Source organism: Pelmatolapia mariae, linkage group LG8 (assembly GCF_036321145.2).
Source record: "Pelmatolapia mariae isolate MD_Pm_ZW linkage group LG8, Pm_UMD_F_2, whole genome shotgun sequence".
Taxonomy (NCBI): Eukaryota; Metazoa; Chordata; class Actinopteri; order Cichliformes; family Cichlidae; genus Pelmatolapia; species Pelmatolapia mariae.
In genome coordinates this window covers 17,265,717-17,284,516 of record NC_086234.1, presented here as the reverse complement: position 1 = coordinate 17,284,516, position 18,800 = coordinate 17,265,717, and the positions used below count along the sequence as shown (strand labels likewise).

Genomic DNA, 18,800 nt, shown 5'->3' with positions numbered 1-18,800 from the left:
GGGGGGCGGGGGGTGATCCAGTCCTGGATCCTATTGTGATCCAGTCCTTTTTTTAAATAAACACTAATAGCACTTTTGCTTCCATATGAAGTTATTTTTAATCATAAATAATAATTAAAAAAATAACTAACCAACTAACTTCAGTTCTTGTTAACTGTTGTGAAAATAAATTGATAGATGGTTTTACTCAGATGATACTCCATTTTTGTCACTTTCAATTGTACATAAGAAATAATTGAATGATTGTAGAGAATCAATTTCCAGTTTATAGTATGCATATAAAAGAATATGCATGGTTTTCATTTCATGCTTGTTTGACGAAATCAGCAGATCATCCTTTAAAGCAACCTCCTTACAAGAAGCCTAAAAATAAAAAGGGTAATTTTGCCTGACTTCCTTTGCACTCTCATCCAGTTCCTGTAAGTCAGAAAATCTTATAATTTGCTAATTCTATATTATGCATGCAGCATGAGTTGGTCAAATAGGCCTATATTAGATATTTTGCTTCATCATCAACATTTTTTTTTCTCAAGTCTAAACTAATTTTGCTAATTGTGGGCATTATATTCTCTCAAGTGACAACACAAAACATAACTGAGGTTTTCATACTGTGTGTAAATTGGAAGATGACTCCTAGTCTTAACTTGAATTTAAAAGATTAGAGCATTACAAAGCACATCATTGCACATCAGTAGTTTTGGCTGAATATAAATGTCAGTTTTTTTCAGGGGCCTAATAATAAAGTATGATGGGGAATGCTATGTTTAAAATCCCTTATGAAAGCAATTGGGAAATGTTTTAACAAAAACATTAAAATTCATAGGTGGGCTAATAATTTTGTTTTCAACTGTATTTCATTTTCTCCTCCCCCCGTTTTTCTCCACCAAATTTGGATGAAAATAACTGATATGCTAAAGGTATGAAGAATAAGGCAGTTCTTCCATTTCCCACTCTTACAGAAATGCTTGCTCATAGGGGGTGATCTGATGGTTGTGGTTTTCTCTGTATTACTGTGGGGTCCTTACTTTACAATATATATATAATAAAATTGAAATGAATTTATATGCATCAATTCTTTTAAAACTTTCTCTTTTTCAGTCCTTTGACTGACTAAAATGTGCAGTGATGTTTCTGCATAGTAATCTTGAGAGACAGACATAAACTGTAAAAGGTTGACTCTAAGTGGATTTCCTGGACCTACTGCAGAAGTTATCAGTGAGGTACAGTACAAAGACAATGTTAAGAAGCACTAACTTCAAGCTTTGGTTTATGGATGCACAGTCTGGAAATTAAAAAGCCTCTCGTCAGTGGATGGAATACAGAACAAAGAGACACCTACCTGGAATGCATCAGTGTGCCAAGGTAACTTCCACTTCAGGGACTACCTTATACCTGCCCTCGCTGGATGAATCAATATTTCTATTCAGTGGCTTTGTCAGTACTGACATACTGACTTTACTTGACTCTGAGACTTCCATCTTAAGGACATTTTGGCCAATGTTCAGTCACTTTTGATTTGATACACAGTCTGATACATAATTGAGGTGCCATATTTACTTGCATACTTCCTGCTTATATCCAAGGATTCACTGACGAGTACGCAGTGAGAATGTTATACACTCACAAAACACAAATGTCTGTGACATACAAGAGGGCATCAGGACTGTCCTTTGTTCTTACAAAACTTCAAAAACTGTAGAATAGCTGCTGCAATCGAATACTTACGCTATACCTCCAGAGTCACCAGAATTTAAGCATACTAATGAGGGGCTATGCTTGCCTTCTTCATGGTCTTGGAGCTAGAAACAGCATATATTTAAAGAAAGTACTAAAGACTGAGAGGGATAAGTTTACTACTTCTCTACTATACACAACATTTTGCAAAAAAAATTTTAGTTGATTTTTTGTTTTAATATATAAAGATGCTTTTAAAATAGATGCTTTTAGATATTATTAGTATTTCAGTTCACCGAATTCCAATCTTGTGGGACCAATGTACACAATATACAATACAATACATTCAAAGGACAAAAATCATATTTAATCAACATCAGAGGGAAAATGAAAGTCATGCAATGTGCAGTTTGATTTTTTATTTATTAGGTTGGCTCACTCTTAGTGGGGAGAGGTTATGCTCTGTTTCAATAGAACCAATCTAATTTACCTACTTGTTATACATGTTGCTAACAAATTCCAGGTATTGCAATATTCCACACACAGAGCTGAATTCTTTATTTAAAAAAAGAGCATTTCTGTGAAAAATACAGCTCAATGACTTTTGGGTAATAACATACTCTTCTTGGTTATTGTTTGTGATTTGTTTGATGTAGTTATTGGACTGAAATGTACAACTGACAGCTGTCAACACTCTTCATAAGCCTACATTCATATGTATTAGAAGAATTGTTAATACTAAAGTCAAACTGAAGAAAAATTTAATATCAGCACTTGCAAGGGACTGTATGCTTATGCTTATGAATATTCTATTCACATATTGCAAATAATAAACGAAATGATTTTTAAAATGCAAATTAAAAGCAGAAAGCTTAAAAATTCTATATGTTGTGATTTATTCTTAAATTTAGCAAGTCACATTAAACAAGTTTAGTTTTTTAAGCCAGTTAGGTGCTTTTAAACATATCTATTGAGTTAAGGTACATGAAAGTTATTTTACAATGTTTGCTGGAATTGAAACAAAGTTTCATTGCAGAGGAAGTGTAAGACAACTAACGAAATATAATTTAACTTTGCAAAGACAAAGTCACCAATATTTTTGGAAGGTACAATGTGAAATTTACCTTGAGCGTAAGGGAGAGAGTAATTTCAGATACAATTTGCTTAACCCTCTAATGCCAACCTGTCGCTGGTGTCAGGCAGGTGTTTTGCAATGTTTTGTTTAACATCTGTAACTCCCATAACTCTTGAATCATTTGCTCAATTGAAAGAATTCTAACTCTTCCTGAAAGCAGTGTTTTTCTGTGAGTTAGGGTCGTTACAGTATTCAATGGGGTGGGCAACTCCAGGCCTCGAGGGTCAGTGTCCTGCAGGTTTTAGAAATCACCCTGGGTCAACACACCTGAATCACATGATTAGTTCATTACCAGGCCTCTGGAGAACTTCAGGACATGTTGAGGAGGTCATTCAGCCATTTGAATCAGCTGTGTTGGATCAAGGACACATCTAAAACCTGGAGGACACCGGCCCTCGAGGTCTGGAGTTGGATGCCCCAGCAGTATTCGGTAAGTAAAGACAAAAGATGGTTGAGAGCAGAGAAAGTGAGTGAGTGTGATGGAGCTCTAGAGACATATAGACGTACAGAAAACAAACATTTTATCGGGTATTTGGGTTCTTGTCACTGTTTTGCTTTTTTTTTTTTTTTTTGCATGTGGCATCTTGTCTGGGTTTACCGTAGTGACGCTAATATCCCTGAAAAGCACCGAGTTGCTGCTTTCACAAACGGTTCCCACAAACACGCAACTACAAATATGATCTTTATTATTCTGCTAGGGCTGCACTGGCATCAGTCCCTGGACCATCTTCTGGATTTTCAGTTATCATCTGTTTGTATTTACTCTTGAAAAACCCAGCCTAGGAGTGCAAAAAAAAAAACCATACAAAATTTTAACAATTGTTGTAACAAACATGACTGAAAATAAGTGACATGAGTGAATATAATGACTTTTAAACTATTTCTTCACTGGACATGTTCTATAAAAAAGTTTTAAAACTGTGGAATTCATTAAAAAGTTCACCTTATACAGGCCAGCGGTGAGTAAAGCGAGAAAAGCCAACCCTCCCAGGGATCCTCCAATGATCGCCTTTGTAGAATCTGGCTCAGGATACACTTCTACTTCTGCCTCAATCTGAAAGATGAGGAAGCAGAATGTGGATGACATTCAAGCTCTTTATGACTCAAACAAGAGAACGTAATGTGTACTCACCTTGCGAACAGGAGGATTGTTTTTAGACCCTGTTGAAAGGTAGATGTACTGGTTTTTGTCATACTCCAGACTGACTGTACTGGTCAAGAGGAATTTGGCAGATTGAAGTCCAATCTAAGAAAAATGGGATGAGCTGAGCCTGAATCAGGTGTTGTTTGATTTAACAGGGAAATAATTTTATCTAAAGATTTATAACATTTCCTCAGGAACAGCTGGGAAAAATATTAATGAAACATTTAACATAGACTTCCCATCAATTACCTGCTCTATCCATCCTGAACTGAGGTTGGCAGAGATTTCGTATGTCCTACTCTGCAGTCTTCCCATAAATGTGCTGCACTTGAACACCCTGCACATGGCTACAGAGCAGTCCTGTGGGCAAATTAAAAACTGAATAAAACAAGTCTCTCATCCACTTTAATGTTACTTTAAGAATCTATAACATGGTTCAGTTTAAACAGGTAAGTAGCTAAAGTGCAGCGGCATACTTACCACCACTTTATCCTTTTGTATCGTTGGAACAAAATCTTTGACACTTGGTTCTTCATCATTTTCACTTTGACAGTCTGAAATCTGAAATACATTTGATATACTGAAGTTCCATTGCTCCTAATTTAACACATGCATCCATCCTTAGCCATTTTTGGAGTAAATCTTCAGAAATATATATTACCTGTAGGCTGCTCAAATCCACCCAAATGTCTTTTTCACCAAGCTTCACTGGAACCCTGATCACCACAGTGAAATGAAGTGCTCTGATGTCATTTGTAACCTAAACAGATAAAGAAAAGGGCAACCAAGCATTATAGTTAAGTCTAAATCACACAATGAAAGATACAGATGGAAGTTATATTTTACCTTGATTGATTGTTGGACCGGTTTCTGCAAATTATTTGTTCCAAATGTGAAATTGTTGTAGCTGAGGGAGCTAAACAGACATATTTAAAACATTATATAAATATTATGCAGGGCAACTTTTGTTAATTTCTCAGTGATTTCTTTTATGTCAAATAAAAAACATGTACCTTTCAAATGTCATAAAAATGCTGTATTTCACATCAATCCACTTCTTTATGTAGAGTTCACTTGTAGGGGCATGCTCCTGATTTCCACTGAAAGTTGAAATTAGTTTTATTGTTTATGTAGGGCTATGGTATAAACAAGCAATACCTGGACTAAAGGAACAGTACCTGGTGGCATTTGCAGTGACAAAGATCTTCCTCTCAAGTTGATTGGTGGTGTCAATCCCATAGGAGACAATGAAGGAAGCCTTAATTGAGAGATATGAGAATTATTCCCTTTGTCTTTAAACTATAAAAAAATTATAGACAAAAAATGAGAAAAGATGTTCTGTACCAATGGAATAAAGAAACAAACCTTAGTTTTGCTCTTGAAAATTGGCTTGTCAATAGTGCAGTCTGTCCTTCCTCGTGATAAACCATCTTCACTGTCCAAAGAGTTGCACTCAATTCTTCCCTTTATTAGAAAATAAAATGACTGCCGGATGCACTGGGAGAGCGGCAGATCAATGATGAACTGATACAGACTTGATCCTGATGCCTTACCTGCTGAATGGTGAACTTCCTGTAGGAGAGTCCAGCTGGGTAGGTGAGAATAACACGACTGTTGTAGGAGTTTTCTCCTCTGTTCTCCACTGTGACTGTGACCTCCAAAAGCTCATCAATGCCCACTTTAACCTCTGAGGATCTGTCAGCATATGAAGAAGGGCGAGGATAAAGTGCGTAACAAAGCAAGACTACTACCATTTAACTTACTACTAAGTAATCTCACAGTAATATAGTGTAGCATAGCTTTGAGCTCAATGTTAGAATAGTAACAAGGGTTATGTTACGCGGGGTGGCATTTTTATTATAGGAATTTACTAAGTTAATGTGCCAATTTGCTTATTAGTACAAAATCCAAAGAACAACTGAATGTTTCATCAGTTTTACTAATATTAGTGATCGTGCATTATTTAAATTTAAGTGAGAAGTAAATAAAACATGCCACTAACAACATGTTCTAAGAAAAGCTAGTTTTTCTTTTTCTGTTCAAGTCAAGGTTTATTTATCTTCAGGAACTGAAATTTGAAAGACAAGATAATATAGACTAATAAACTGTGCACACTGTAGTGCTCTGTAGTCAATTTTATTGTACTGTTTGACATAACAGCTCTAATTTTGTAACTGTGCCTCACCTGGTGAAGCCAAAATCTACTTTCAGCTTGTCAACACATTTGTTGTCAGGGCCACAGTTGATCTCAAACTCCAACTGTGAAAGAAAGCATGATGTAAAAAGTTTTTATATTATTTTCAGACTAAATAGCACAATATAGGTGAAGCCACTGTCACTTTTTCTAACTATAGTTTTTCTCTCCAAAAGGTATTGGTCAATCGCACGGTAAGAATTTTAAAGTAAGTAAGATCAAACTAAAGCCATCTCTTTACTTCAGTTAATAAGGTGTCTATAAAGGTTACTTACAGGATAAATGGTTGTTGTTTGAGCCTGCGGGGCAAGACTTGGCCTAAGATTTGTGTTTGAGGGCAAACCTTCAAGCATGAATTTAAGCTCATTGGACAGTGCATTGAGAGCATCTTCTGGACAGGCCTGCGAGAAGAAAGCAATGTTAGGTTTGTTGTAGGACTCTTAAAAACTAAATGGAAATTGAACTTTACTGGTTGTATTATTTTTTCTGTTGCTGTTATTGGGTTTTACCTCAATAAGGAATTTTACAGTTGAACACTTTTTCTTTCTTAAGTCTACAATGACTGATCCAGACTGTTCTTGTTGTTTCCTGCTGACATAAGCTCGGTTGTTTGGAGGCTTGCGAGTGGCATCCAGTGTTAAAGTATAATTAATCCTCGCTTCAGCTGGAATAGATCAGAGTTTGATTTAAACTCTACAAAACACTAAAAATAAACGGGCAGTGACTTTGTGTTACAGAAAAAGCTGATGAACCTGTGTTGACTGTAGACAGTCTGCTCATGGTAAAGCAGACTGTAGCTGTGTTCTCCAATGGTTTTGAGCAGCTTACATTCTGAGTAGGGATTTGGTTTGGGCTGAATGACACTTCCGGTTCAACCATCACTATGGGTCTTGATCTGGAAAGTGAACAAGATTTGGCTCTTTAAATAGTACCAAACTAAAAGCTGCCCTTAAATTGTATGTGCTGACCTGAGTTAATAACAAGACTTTCCTTTGTTCTACAAACATGTCACAGTTTACAAACCTCAAAAGCTTTGAGTCATATATGAAGATGCCTTTTAACTTGATCACAAATGCTTTATGGAATCATTCCTCATAAATCACTCAATGAAATGTCTATGTAGGTGTACAGAGACCCATTTTCTTGCCCCATCAGTGTGACAAAGGCACAACTTTATTATTCATAGGTTGACTAATTTATAACTATGCCATCATGTTAGCAGTGCTGAATTACACAGTGTGTTATGAAATCTCCAGCATTTGGGGTATTAAATGCATTTCCATTTCTCAATGGAAATTATTTGTTAGAATAAGGCTACTGTTATGCATTTCACATTTCATTTTGAGATCTGCACCAAACCCACACAGGCTATTATTCGAGGTGTTTAACCAACTACATTTATTGCTTCTGTAATCAGAAGAGCATTTTAAATCAAGTGGTAAATTAACCGGAAAAAATATTTTTCTGATGGTCAGCAAGAATTTTAACATAATAAACTACGGGTAATATAATTTGATAAATACCTTTTTTTCTCTGTATATGTATTTAATTAAAACAAACCTTGAAATCTCTTATCATGAATTATTCCATAATTTAAGATCAACTTGATGTTATGTCATATAAAAACATGTGTGCTGTTCATCATGACCAAAGCTTTCATTAAGGTTGCATATTTAAAAAAAATTGTAGAATTGCCATAGACAACAACAGTGCATGACTGGACAATCTTGGACTTACCTCAGTAAGACAACTGTGCCCTTTGAACCCACCGCTAAGTCAGGTAGTTTATCACCACTCTGGTCAAAAGATGACTGACTGATTGACAGGCCAAAGAACTTCAGTCCTGACTGGACCTCAGAGCCAGTAATTCTCTGTGTACATGGAAATATTTTAATTAATCACACTGCATATTGTATAACTACATGATAGATGAGTTTAATAATCATTGTGAGTACTTTGATGTTGTGTACCTGTGAGTAAGTAGGACTGATTCTTCCTCCTCCTTCACTGTGGAATATGTAGATGCTGCCTTCACCATTATTCTCCAAAGGTGCTCCAACTGCCAAATCCATGAATCCATCTGAGTTTAGATCAGGCAGTACAGCAAGAGAAGAGCCGAACCTTCCTTTGACAGCTGCATGTCCTCTTAGTACTAACGGCTCATCAAAATTACACTCCACAAACTAAAAGCAGGAGAGTGAATATTTTATGAACATTAAGAAAGTTGACAAATAAACCGATTAACTGCAGTAGATAACATTGTGATTTACCAAATCAATTAATCTGCAAACATAAACTCTTCCCTCTCTATCAGGCTCCATGTACATTGGGGCAGATATGAAGATTAGATCAGTGATGTCATCATTATTTATGTCCATGGTACACACCTCTGCCCCGAAATATTCACCAGTCTGATACTGTGTAAGGAACAGATTATTGATGAAAATAATCACATAAAGCCAAATGAAAACAATTTGTATTTGAGAAAATATTTACTTTTAGTTTACAATCCCATTCAGTTTTGTCTTGCTGCAAATACATACCTGTGATGCCAACGGCTCAATCTTTTGGTTTTCAAAGTTTTCTCTGTTAACAGCGACCACAACTCCTCTGTGTTTATATCTTGGAGCACCAACAATTGTCAGGGAACCACTTTGGGTTTTAGCAGTTGCCATGGAGTAACCTAGAATTTAGGTAACCAAAAAGAGAAATGGATATGGAATCTGATACTAGTGTTTGTGTGAAAGAATTACAGCAGAGCTGTGAATATACATGAACACATGTGTATGAGTTAGATTGTTAAATCTGTAATATTCTTACCAAGATAACTGTCAGGCTCCAAAGACACGTCCTCATATGTTTTCACCTTCTCCCCTCCTGTTGTGTATTGCACATAGCCTCCCTTCCACTGGTTTGCACCAACAATAGACATCTGAATTCCCTACAATGCAGACAGGAAATACAGTTTATATACAATTTATTTTACATTTAATATCTGGACTGTGTTTAACTTTATAACTGTGTGTTTGCTTTAAGGTTATAAAAAGTGTGTGGATCTCTCTTTCTATGACTAGACTGTCTGGTGAGTTTCAGGTAGTTGTATTACCTCAGGCACAATAACTGCACTGAATCCTTCTTGAGACATTTCCATTTTTAGTGAGACTCCACCGGTTTGAGTTCCTGTAAAAGAAAATATTAAGAAAGTTTATTGATAGACACAATTTTTTTCTGGTTATTATAAAGGTGCCTCAGTAATTATTTTCCATTTCACCAATGCTTCGTGAAATCGACCTTTAGCCTCAAGCAATGATTCAATAATGCAATGTAACATTTACAGAAATTTTATCAAAGCTTGTTGAATGTTAAATATATGATTTACCTTCAATGGCAAAAATTTTGTCCTGCAAATTCTGCCGGATTATTTCAAGTGCGTTGAAGTTCTCCACTTGAAACACGTGATTGTCTGAGGGAGACGATGCAATGGTGTGCAGTTCTTGTTTTGCTTCAGTCTGAATAAATGCATTCCCCACCTAGGGTTGTTTAAAAAATGTGTTTACATTTTCATGCAAAATTTATTTACATTGTCACAGGTTATAAAAAATCTAACACTTCACCATGCAATTTATTTATAATTATGTGCTCTAAAGAGCTCACTGAATCTGAGCACGATACTGTAATGGGATACCACTCCTGCATATTCCATGACCAACTGTAAATGCAGCTCCTTGGTCAGTTCAATTCAATTCAATTTTTTTTAGCCTCAACCTTTCGCAGCATAACTAAGGAAGAATTCAGGGTCACCTGGTCCAGCCCTAACTATGTGCTTTTGCAAAAAGGAAAGTTTTAAGCCTAATCTTAAAAATAGAAATAGTGTCTCCCAAATCCAAACTGGAAGCTGGTTCCACAGAATGAAAACTGAAGACTCCGCCTCCCATTCTACTTTTAAATACTCTGGGAACCACAAGTAAACCTGCAGTGCAAGAGTGAAGTGCTCTAATTGGGTGATATGGTACTATGAGGTCATTAAGATATGACGGGGCCTGTTTGTGAGGAGCAGGATTTTGAATTCAATCAATCCTGGTTTTAACAGGGATCCAATGAAGGGAAGCAAATAGAGGAGAAATTAACATTAACAATAGTGTAAAAATAGTGTGATGATATGGCCCGGGTTTCTATGGTTTCTGGAGGTGTGTTAGTGGCTCATTACTTAGCTCCATATAGTGTAGGATCATGTGACTGTAGTCTAATAAATAACCAAAACACATTATTAGTATAAAATTCAACATTATGCAGGTTTAAATAAGGGAGGTACTTACCCCAATCGCAAATCGAACAATGTTTTGATTCCCTGCTAGCTGTGTTGCATTTCCCAGGTCATACCGGTCATTAGATTGTCCATCAGTAATTACTATCAGGACTTTCTTCACATCTGGTCTGGAACCTCTTTGTGGTGTGAAAACGTTGTTTCTGTCAAATTAAAAATAAACAAATCTAATTTCAACATAAAACATGTTTTTACAGTGCATATTTTGATCATAGAGTAAATTGCATGAATGATTATTACTTTGACATGCATCCATCCGTTTTGTATTATCGCTCATGGATATTTTAGTATTTTGCAAATCTAGCTAATGCAGGTTTCTCTTTAAAATTCTTGCATCAGTCAATACAGTTTTTAGTGTGGTCAGTCTCACTGTGATGGCATCATCCACACATGGGTAAATCAGTCCATTTGTTCACTTTATTAGTTAGGTTTGCAGTTTTCTTAATTAATATAATTTCTTTAATTATTTGGTTAAACCTAACACTGATATTATGAGGCGCACACATAATAGCATTGTATGGTTCTTCTAAAAATGTTTTGTTATATTAATTATGTTTCTCTTTCTTGGTGGCTGTTTCCTGGTCTGGGCAAAAGGCGTGGCTGAGGACTCTGAGAACAAAATGCCTGCTCAGCAGGACAGACCATGTGCTTATCAGGAACAGGGTTTTTTTTTTTAGGTTTACTTAGGTTATTCTGTGCTTAGTTAATATTAGTGTGCTTTTGTTTCCCCCCCTGTTGTGTGTAAATGGTTTGGCCAAACCACTATAAAAGCTACCCTCATTAGGTCAGTTTGTGAGTTAAGTTGTGTCCCACTTTGTTTGTTTAAGTTTCTGGAAATTACTTTTTGTAGAGTCATATTTAGTTGACCTCTTTTATGGGCCAGCTAATTATGTTTTTGAATTTTGTCATTTTTGAACTTTTTGAGGGTTAAAATAAAGAAAACCCTTTTTGAAGATATTTTTTTTGCCTGTGTCCTCTATGCCTTGGCTGCTTGGTCCCTCACACTCACAAAGAAAATATCTGCACAGTAAGTCTGTCAAGATCATTTAACTTTAATGCTTCAGTAATATCATTGTAACCCTTACACAACATGTCTGATGGCCTTAGCTGTGTAAGTTGATCCCTCCAGCTGTGTGATTCCATCGATTTCAGTCTTCAGTGATCCAGATGAGGAAAATTTCTTGAAATAAAAATGAACCCGTGGTAACGAGGAGAACTGGGAAACAGAAAACTGAAAAAAAAGGGAGAAACATTATTAAAAAATATAAAATAGCCCTGTTTTATGGAGATAAATGAAAAGCAGGTGAAACTATTTGTGTCTGTAATATGATATGACTGACAGGTAGTACAGTGTCTTACCTGTGCATCAACTGACAGAAATGACTGGATTAGATCTTCCACAAACTTCGTCATTGTTTGAAACTCAGAGACAGATACGCTGCCTGAACCATCCAACAGAAAAGCAATGTCTACTTTTGGTGGGCACTCTATCAAAGAGATGAATTGAAATTGATTATTTTAGGTGAATTTTAACATTTTAGCAAATCGACTATGAATACCCACATATTTAGACAATTAGTCTTTTAGAAGAAGAAAGAAAAGAAGAAATTAAGATTAAGAGATTAAATTAGTTTAAACAAGTCTTAAAAATGCTTATAGAAGACTAATATTGTTATTAAATTAATTTAGTTATTTGTAGCCTTGATTTTTGCATTCAGTTCTAATTACTTTAATTTTCTTCCTGTATTACAGAAACCATGGTTTGTGCAGGGAGGAGGAAAATGGTGGAGATTTGGACAATACTTTTATTTTATTTTAATTTTTTTTTTTTTTTTTTTTTTTTTACCATGAAGGGACACGAGCATGGTGGTAACATGCAAACCCCATCCAGGACATAAACAGCTGCATTAAACTGCTAACACAACATCAGATGTTTGTACTTTCATTTTACATGCAGATATGGTTATTCCCTTCTGAACCATCTCAAAAAAATTCTGATCCTTAGAATCAAATTAATTTTTATGCTGTAGATTTAATCTTGGCTAGCTCAAATTTTACCAGTATTTGTTTCAGCATCAATGAATTCAGGGCAAATCACTCTAGAAAAGCTCTTTGGATAAAACTACAATACAATTAATCCAAACAGACAATCTGAAATAAGGCTTAGAAGGGAAAACTGTAAACAAAAAAAAAAAATCAACAAATCATACAACTTATACTTATATTCATCCATGAGTAATCACATCTCACAAATGTAATTTTCTATTTACCGTTTCTGATTAACCCTTAATTGCTGGAATATATAAGGGAAGTCTTGAGACAGTTTCAATTGATTTGAGATTATACAAGCACAAATATAAATGATTATGTTCAAGTAAAAATGCAAGACATTTTTAATAAGGAGGCACCGGGACTCTAATTATTAAGGGCACATTTTCACAAACTCCATTTATTGTTACCGTTATGAGAAGAAGGTACAGGTGGTCCAAATGTATTAGATCGGTCCATGTGAAAGCACACACCATTGTACATGGTGATACTTTTGCAGTCCTTTGGAATGGTTGGACCACACACCTGAGAGGAGACAAAGTCAAGTTACCATAAAGTCCCATAAACAACGGTTCATTCCTTATAAAATCAAACAAAACTGAAAAATTCTGCTGGATCTCACATGATCCAGCAGAATATGTACAGGTCCTTCTCAAAAAATTAGCATATTGTGATAAAGTTCATTATTTCCTGTAATGTACTGATAAACATTAGACTTTCATATATTTTAGATTCATTACAAACAACTGAAGTAGTTCAAGCCTTTCATTGTTTTAATATTGATGATTTTGGCATACATAACTCATGAAAACCCAAAATTCCTGTCTCATAAATTAGCATATTTCATCCGACCAGTAAAAGAAAAGTGTTTTTAATACAAAAAAAGTCAACCTTCAAATAATTATGTTCAGCTATGCACTCAATACTTGGTCGGGAATCCTTTTGCAGAAATGACTGCTTCAATGCGGCGTGGCATAGAGGCAATCAGCCTGTGGCACTGCTGAGGTGTTATGGAGGCCCAGGATGCTTCAATAGCGGCCTTAAGCTCATCCAGAGTGTTGGGTCTTGCGTCTCTCAACTTTCTCTTCACAATATCCCACAGATTCTCTATGGGGTTCAGGTCAGGAGAGTTGGCAGGCCAATTGAGCACAGTAATACCATGGTCAGTAAACCATTTACCAGTGGTTTTGGCACTGTGAGCATGTGCCAGGTCGTGCTGAAAAATGAAACCTTCATCTCCATAAAGCTTTACAGCAGATGGAAGTGCTCCAAAATCTCCTGATAGCTAGCTGCATTGACCCTGCCCTTGATAAAACACAGTGGACCAACACCGGCAGCTGACATGGCACCCCAGACCATCACTGACTGTGGGTACTTGACACTGGACTTCAGGCATTTTGGCATTTCCCTCTCCCCAGTCTTCCTCCAGACTCTGGCACCTTGATTTCCGAATGACATGCAAAAGTTGCTTTCATCCGAAAAAAGTACTTTGGACCACTGAGCAACAGTCCAGTGCTGCTTCTCTGTAGCCCAGGTCAGGCGCTTCTGCCGCTGTTTCTGGTTCAAAAGTGGCTTGACCTGGGGAATGCGGCACCTGTAGCCCATTTCCTGCACACACCTGTACACGGTGGCTCTGGATGTTTCTACTCCAGACTCAGTCCACTGCTTCCGCAGGTCCCCCAAGGTCTGGAATCGGTTCTTCTCCACAATCTTCCTCAGGGTCCGGTCACCTCTTCTCGTTGTGCAGCGTTTTCTGCCACACTTTTTCCTTCCCACAGACTTCCCACTGAGGTGCCTTGATACAGCACTCTGGGAACAGCCTATTCATTCAGAAATTTCTTTCTGTGTCTTACCCTCTTGCTTGAGGGTGTCAATGATGCAGTCAGGTCGGCAGTCTTACCCATGATTGCGGTTTTGAGTAATGAACCAGGCTGGGAGTTTTTAAAAGCCTCAGGAATCTTTTGCAGGTGTTTAGAGTTAATTCGTTGATTCAGATGGTTAGGTTAATAGCTCGTTTAGAGAACCTTTTCATGATATGCTAATTTTTTGAGATAGGAATTTTGGGTTTTCATGAGTTATGTATGCCAAAATCATCAATATTAAAACAATGAAAGGCTTGAACTACTTCAGTTGTGTGTAATGAATCTAAAATATATGAAAGTCTAATGTTTATCAGTACATTACAGGAAATAATGAACTTTATCACAATATGCTAATTTTTTGAGAAGGACCTGTAGATGTTTTTTAAAAATACCTTTAGTCTTCTTAAAGCCATTCATATTTTTCCCTTAATCCTATTTTTTTAAAAAATCCATGTTAGAGGCCACCACAATATATGGGGTGTGTAAAACTTTTTAGTTCATATATATTTTTAAATAACATTTTCCCCACTATTGTTGAGACCTCGAACCTTCTTAAGGAAATTATATATCCATATTAAGTTTTCTGGGCTTATAAATACATTTAGTTTTTAAATGCAGCTTAATTTTTTTTAAACTTGAATTAAAAAGAAACGCATATTCAAATTAAAGACACAAAATTTTGCACTGACTTCTGCTTCATTGAATATGCTGAAGTTATTGTACCCCCTGATTCTGTGAAGGACAGGTGGGAGGCGCACTGGTTTTCATGGGATGATCTTCATGCAACAATAGCAAGACATTTAAGAACAGAGGATGTTGATTCTCAATGATTTTAACAAAGCACTGCTAATGTCTGCAGTTTCTCAACTCACCACAGTCTTTTGTGCTGTGGGATCACTTTTCATTGTCAAACCAAGAGACATGTTTACTGCAAAACCCGGCACTGTATTAAAAGCATTCAGAATTTGTCAAATATTTCTGAAAAACACTTTGTGAAAGAAAGAAAACAAGAGTGAAACTCACAACTGCAGAGCACACACACACACACACACACACATTAAAACAGTTAAAAGCAATTTTAGGTTCAACAGCAAGGATCGCAAAACAGAATTTAATTTCACTATTACAATTCACTATTAAAATCTTTAAAAATTTGGAATATTTGAATAATCACAATGATGATTTTATTTAACCATGTGCCTGGTTATTGGACTCTTACTGTTACTTTTATGTTTCTTACCTTGAAGTTGGATATTTTCACAGTTTTGAGAAGTGTTAGTGCACGTATATATTCTTCCTCTTCCATTTTGTGAATACTGTTCAAGTGGCGCACTGACAAGCAAACTAGGAAAACAAATCCAGACAATGATGTAAGTTTAGAGAGCAAACTGTAATGAAACAAACTTCATATAATTTCTGTCAAAAATTATGGTATACTTGTTAACTTACAGCTGTAAGGCATAACAGAGATAACCCTGCATATTCCGACTTACTCTGATCGTCTTTGAACCACCTGGTAGCCAAAACCAGCAGCAGAGCTCCTCAGGGTCTTCCAAGCCACAGGATCAATATTGAAACAAAGTGCAGCATTTACCACTGAGAATTAAAGAAGAAAGTAGAACATCAATATTGCCATTTAAATTACATCTAATTATATACATATAGAAAACTGCATAAGGGACGCTTTCTTTCATTTTTTTTAACCATTTTACTTTTATTACCACTAGAGAGCGCCAAAATCAGATATTTCAAAGTTCTAAACACTGTGCCTCAGAACAAATTTTCTTTTGAAATTCATACTTTAGATTTCACTGTGAAAATTTAAATGTTTTCTCATATCACAATTAATTCACCCAATTCATCATCATTAATTAATGATGATGAATTCACTATTTGTGCAGTGAAAATCTTGTACCATTGCAATCATACATAGCAAAGTTTTTGTTCAAAACAAGGCTGTACCTACTGTCCTATTGTTTTTATAGTTATTAAACAAAGTATTCTTTTAGAAGGAATACAGTCAATTTAATCTCATAGTGTTGACTTTCGCTTGTTTATTGCATTTTTCACATGTCACAGTGTTCTACAATGTCATCTTAATGAGCTAAAGTTATTTAGATTTATTTACATTTAGTTTATTCACAAATACATTTTTAACCTCTAGAGAAAGAAAACAAATTTATCATTACTTACAGCTTTGTGTTTATGTAAACTCTTTCGCTCTGATTTAGCTTTCTGATTTAACTTCAATAATCACTTAATCCAAAGCATCTACTTGTCTATTCTTTCTATATAATATGGTTTCATTCAATATAATCTATAATCCCTGCTGTATATTAATAACACAAAGAAATATTTTTTGATTGAAAAATGCTGCTGTGCTGTGTGTATTTACTACAAACACAGCTTGAATTAAAATGCCAGTCATATTTCCACTATTTCCACACGATGATAATTAGAGAACAAAAGAAAAAAAATAGGAAAGGCCAACCTTGTCTTACCTGACAAGAATAGTGTAACACTAATTGTCCAGCCCATTGTACTGCTCCCACAGAAAATAAATGACAGATGAGTGTGAAATTACTTCTGTTAATAGTCAGAGAAGGAATTGAAACAAAAAATGCAGAAAGTCATAAGGTGACTGGTAAGACAATCATTCAGAGGAACTTGTAGGAGGAGTTATAATACTGGCACAACACTCGGTAGTATTGTTTAAATGTTATCGTTCAACCACTTATTTTTTAACTGAAAAATAAAAACACTAATAGTAAACAGAGAGGATAGTTCATTGCATTCTGGGCAACAAGATCAAATCTCTATAATCACAAATAACACTTAAAATAATAAATACCCAAATTGAAACTTTTATCTAACTTCAGTTTTTGTTAACAGATGTGGAACTAAATCCTTTGGTAAAAACTGGCTTTATTCAGATAAAACTATCTGTATAGTAAAAATGTGAAAAACATGCAAAAAAAAGTAAAAAAACAAAACAATTTAATTGTCCAACTCACCACAGTATTGTTTAGAATCATCTTGAAATAGAACTCTAAGTCACAGATTACCAAAAGTAATATTTTTATTTACGTATGTTACCATGTTGACAGTAGTACAACAGTAGCAAAAACTAGTATCCAGGTCTCAAAATCGGAAGAGGCTGCTGCTGCACCAGAAAGAGACGAGTAAGGTGAAATTAACCTGTTAGAAAAACAGATTTAGAGACATAATTAGGAAGGGAGAGATTTAAGAATTCAGGTAAAATGAAAGTATACTTTGACCATGAGCCAGGCATGCACTGGCCGAAAACTTTTGAGCCCACCAGGGGCTGTAATAATTTACCCCAAAAAGGATATTATAAATGATAATCAACCCCAACTTCCCATTGGTTAATTTTTTTGAAGGACACTGGGCTAATCCAATAAAATCTCTCAATATGTTTACCATCACAAGTTCTACTGCTGCAGCAGGTGGTGCAGGGCCCGAGGAGGAGGCAGAATAAACAATTCGGGGAGGAGAGAGACGTGGCCCAGGGAAAGATTAAGGAAGAGGTCAGATTAGCTTCTGTCAATCTGGTAACAAGTAGCCAAAATGTTAATGTAGAGGGACGTTTCATGTAGGGAGTGCAAAGGGAATGTGCGCGTGATTTGCTGAAATGGGTGATTTATAATTGATAGGTAACCAGAGAAATAACACTAGTGAAATTAACATTCCTGCCTGTGTGTGTGTGTGTGTGTGTGTGTGTGTGTGTGTGTGTGTGTGTGTGTGTGTGTGTGTGTGTGTGTGCCACCCTCATTTCACAGAGGAAGGAATTCTTTAAGATTCTTTAAGAAATTTATGACAACAAGATGCCATAAACTTTTGATTGTATCTTGTGTGAGTACAAGAAAATAATTATTATAATATGATGTGTTAAATTTGTTTAGATCACAGGAATAAGGAAGGATTGGTCTGTGTTTCAGTTTGGCTTAGCTGTAGGCCTGAGAGTGTGTGTAATTGTTTAGAGGGAAAGGAATTTATGGACACTGGGGGTCTGCCTGTCATAAAAGGAGACAGGAAGATACAGTTGGGGGTTGCTGATGCTGATGCTTGTACCTTTAATAAAAACTCATAATTGTTATAACTTAGAAGCAGGTTTGCAGGAGACTCTCCACATGCTTATCTGTAAATGTAAGATAACAAGAGGCCAATGGCCCAGTGCATGCAGAGTGGGGGTCTCAGTGTTTGTAATATGTTAACTCTGTTTTCTATGTTGTCTAAAGGAATTTGGTGTAGCTTGGGTGAGGAGATTACTTTTATGACCGGCAGGAAGTCACACACACAGAGACACACACACAGTGCTTTAACTGTTACACTCCCACACCTACATGCACACTCACTCACGTGCACTCACATAGACACACGGGTACGCGCACACACAG

The 18,800-nt window shown here is 36.0% G+C and overlaps 1 protein-coding gene across 1 annotated transcript; it reads right to left on the bottom strand.

The window, feature by feature from the left end:
- Positions 1–3,495: 3,495 nt before the first annotated feature.
- Positions 3,496–16,920, bottom strand: LOC134632948 (integrin alpha-M-like). Its single transcript, XM_063481830.1, has 30 exons — positions 16,884–16,920; positions 15,876–15,978; positions 15,623–15,726; positions 15,255–15,325; positions 12,931–13,045; positions 11,831–11,958; positions 11,557–11,702; positions 10,464–10,614; positions 9,527–9,677; positions 9,254–9,327; positions 8,968–9,088; positions 8,691–8,830; positions 8,418–8,564; positions 8,118–8,330; positions 7,885–8,018; positions 6,900–7,042; positions 6,657–6,811; positions 6,423–6,548; positions 6,139–6,212; positions 5,507–5,648; positions 5,319–5,417; positions 5,132–5,211; positions 4,967–5,053; positions 4,800–4,869; positions 4,615–4,713; positions 4,434–4,514; positions 4,203–4,313; positions 3,942–4,055; positions 3,753–3,863; positions 3,496–3,588 (listed from the first exon to the last, which is right to left on the bottom strand). Exons 1-30 carry the CDS (start codon positions 16,918–16,920, stop codon positions 3,496–3,498), a joined length of 3,420 nt encoding a protein of 1,139 aa, XP_063337900.1.
- Positions 16,921–18,800: the final 1,880 nt, after the last annotated feature.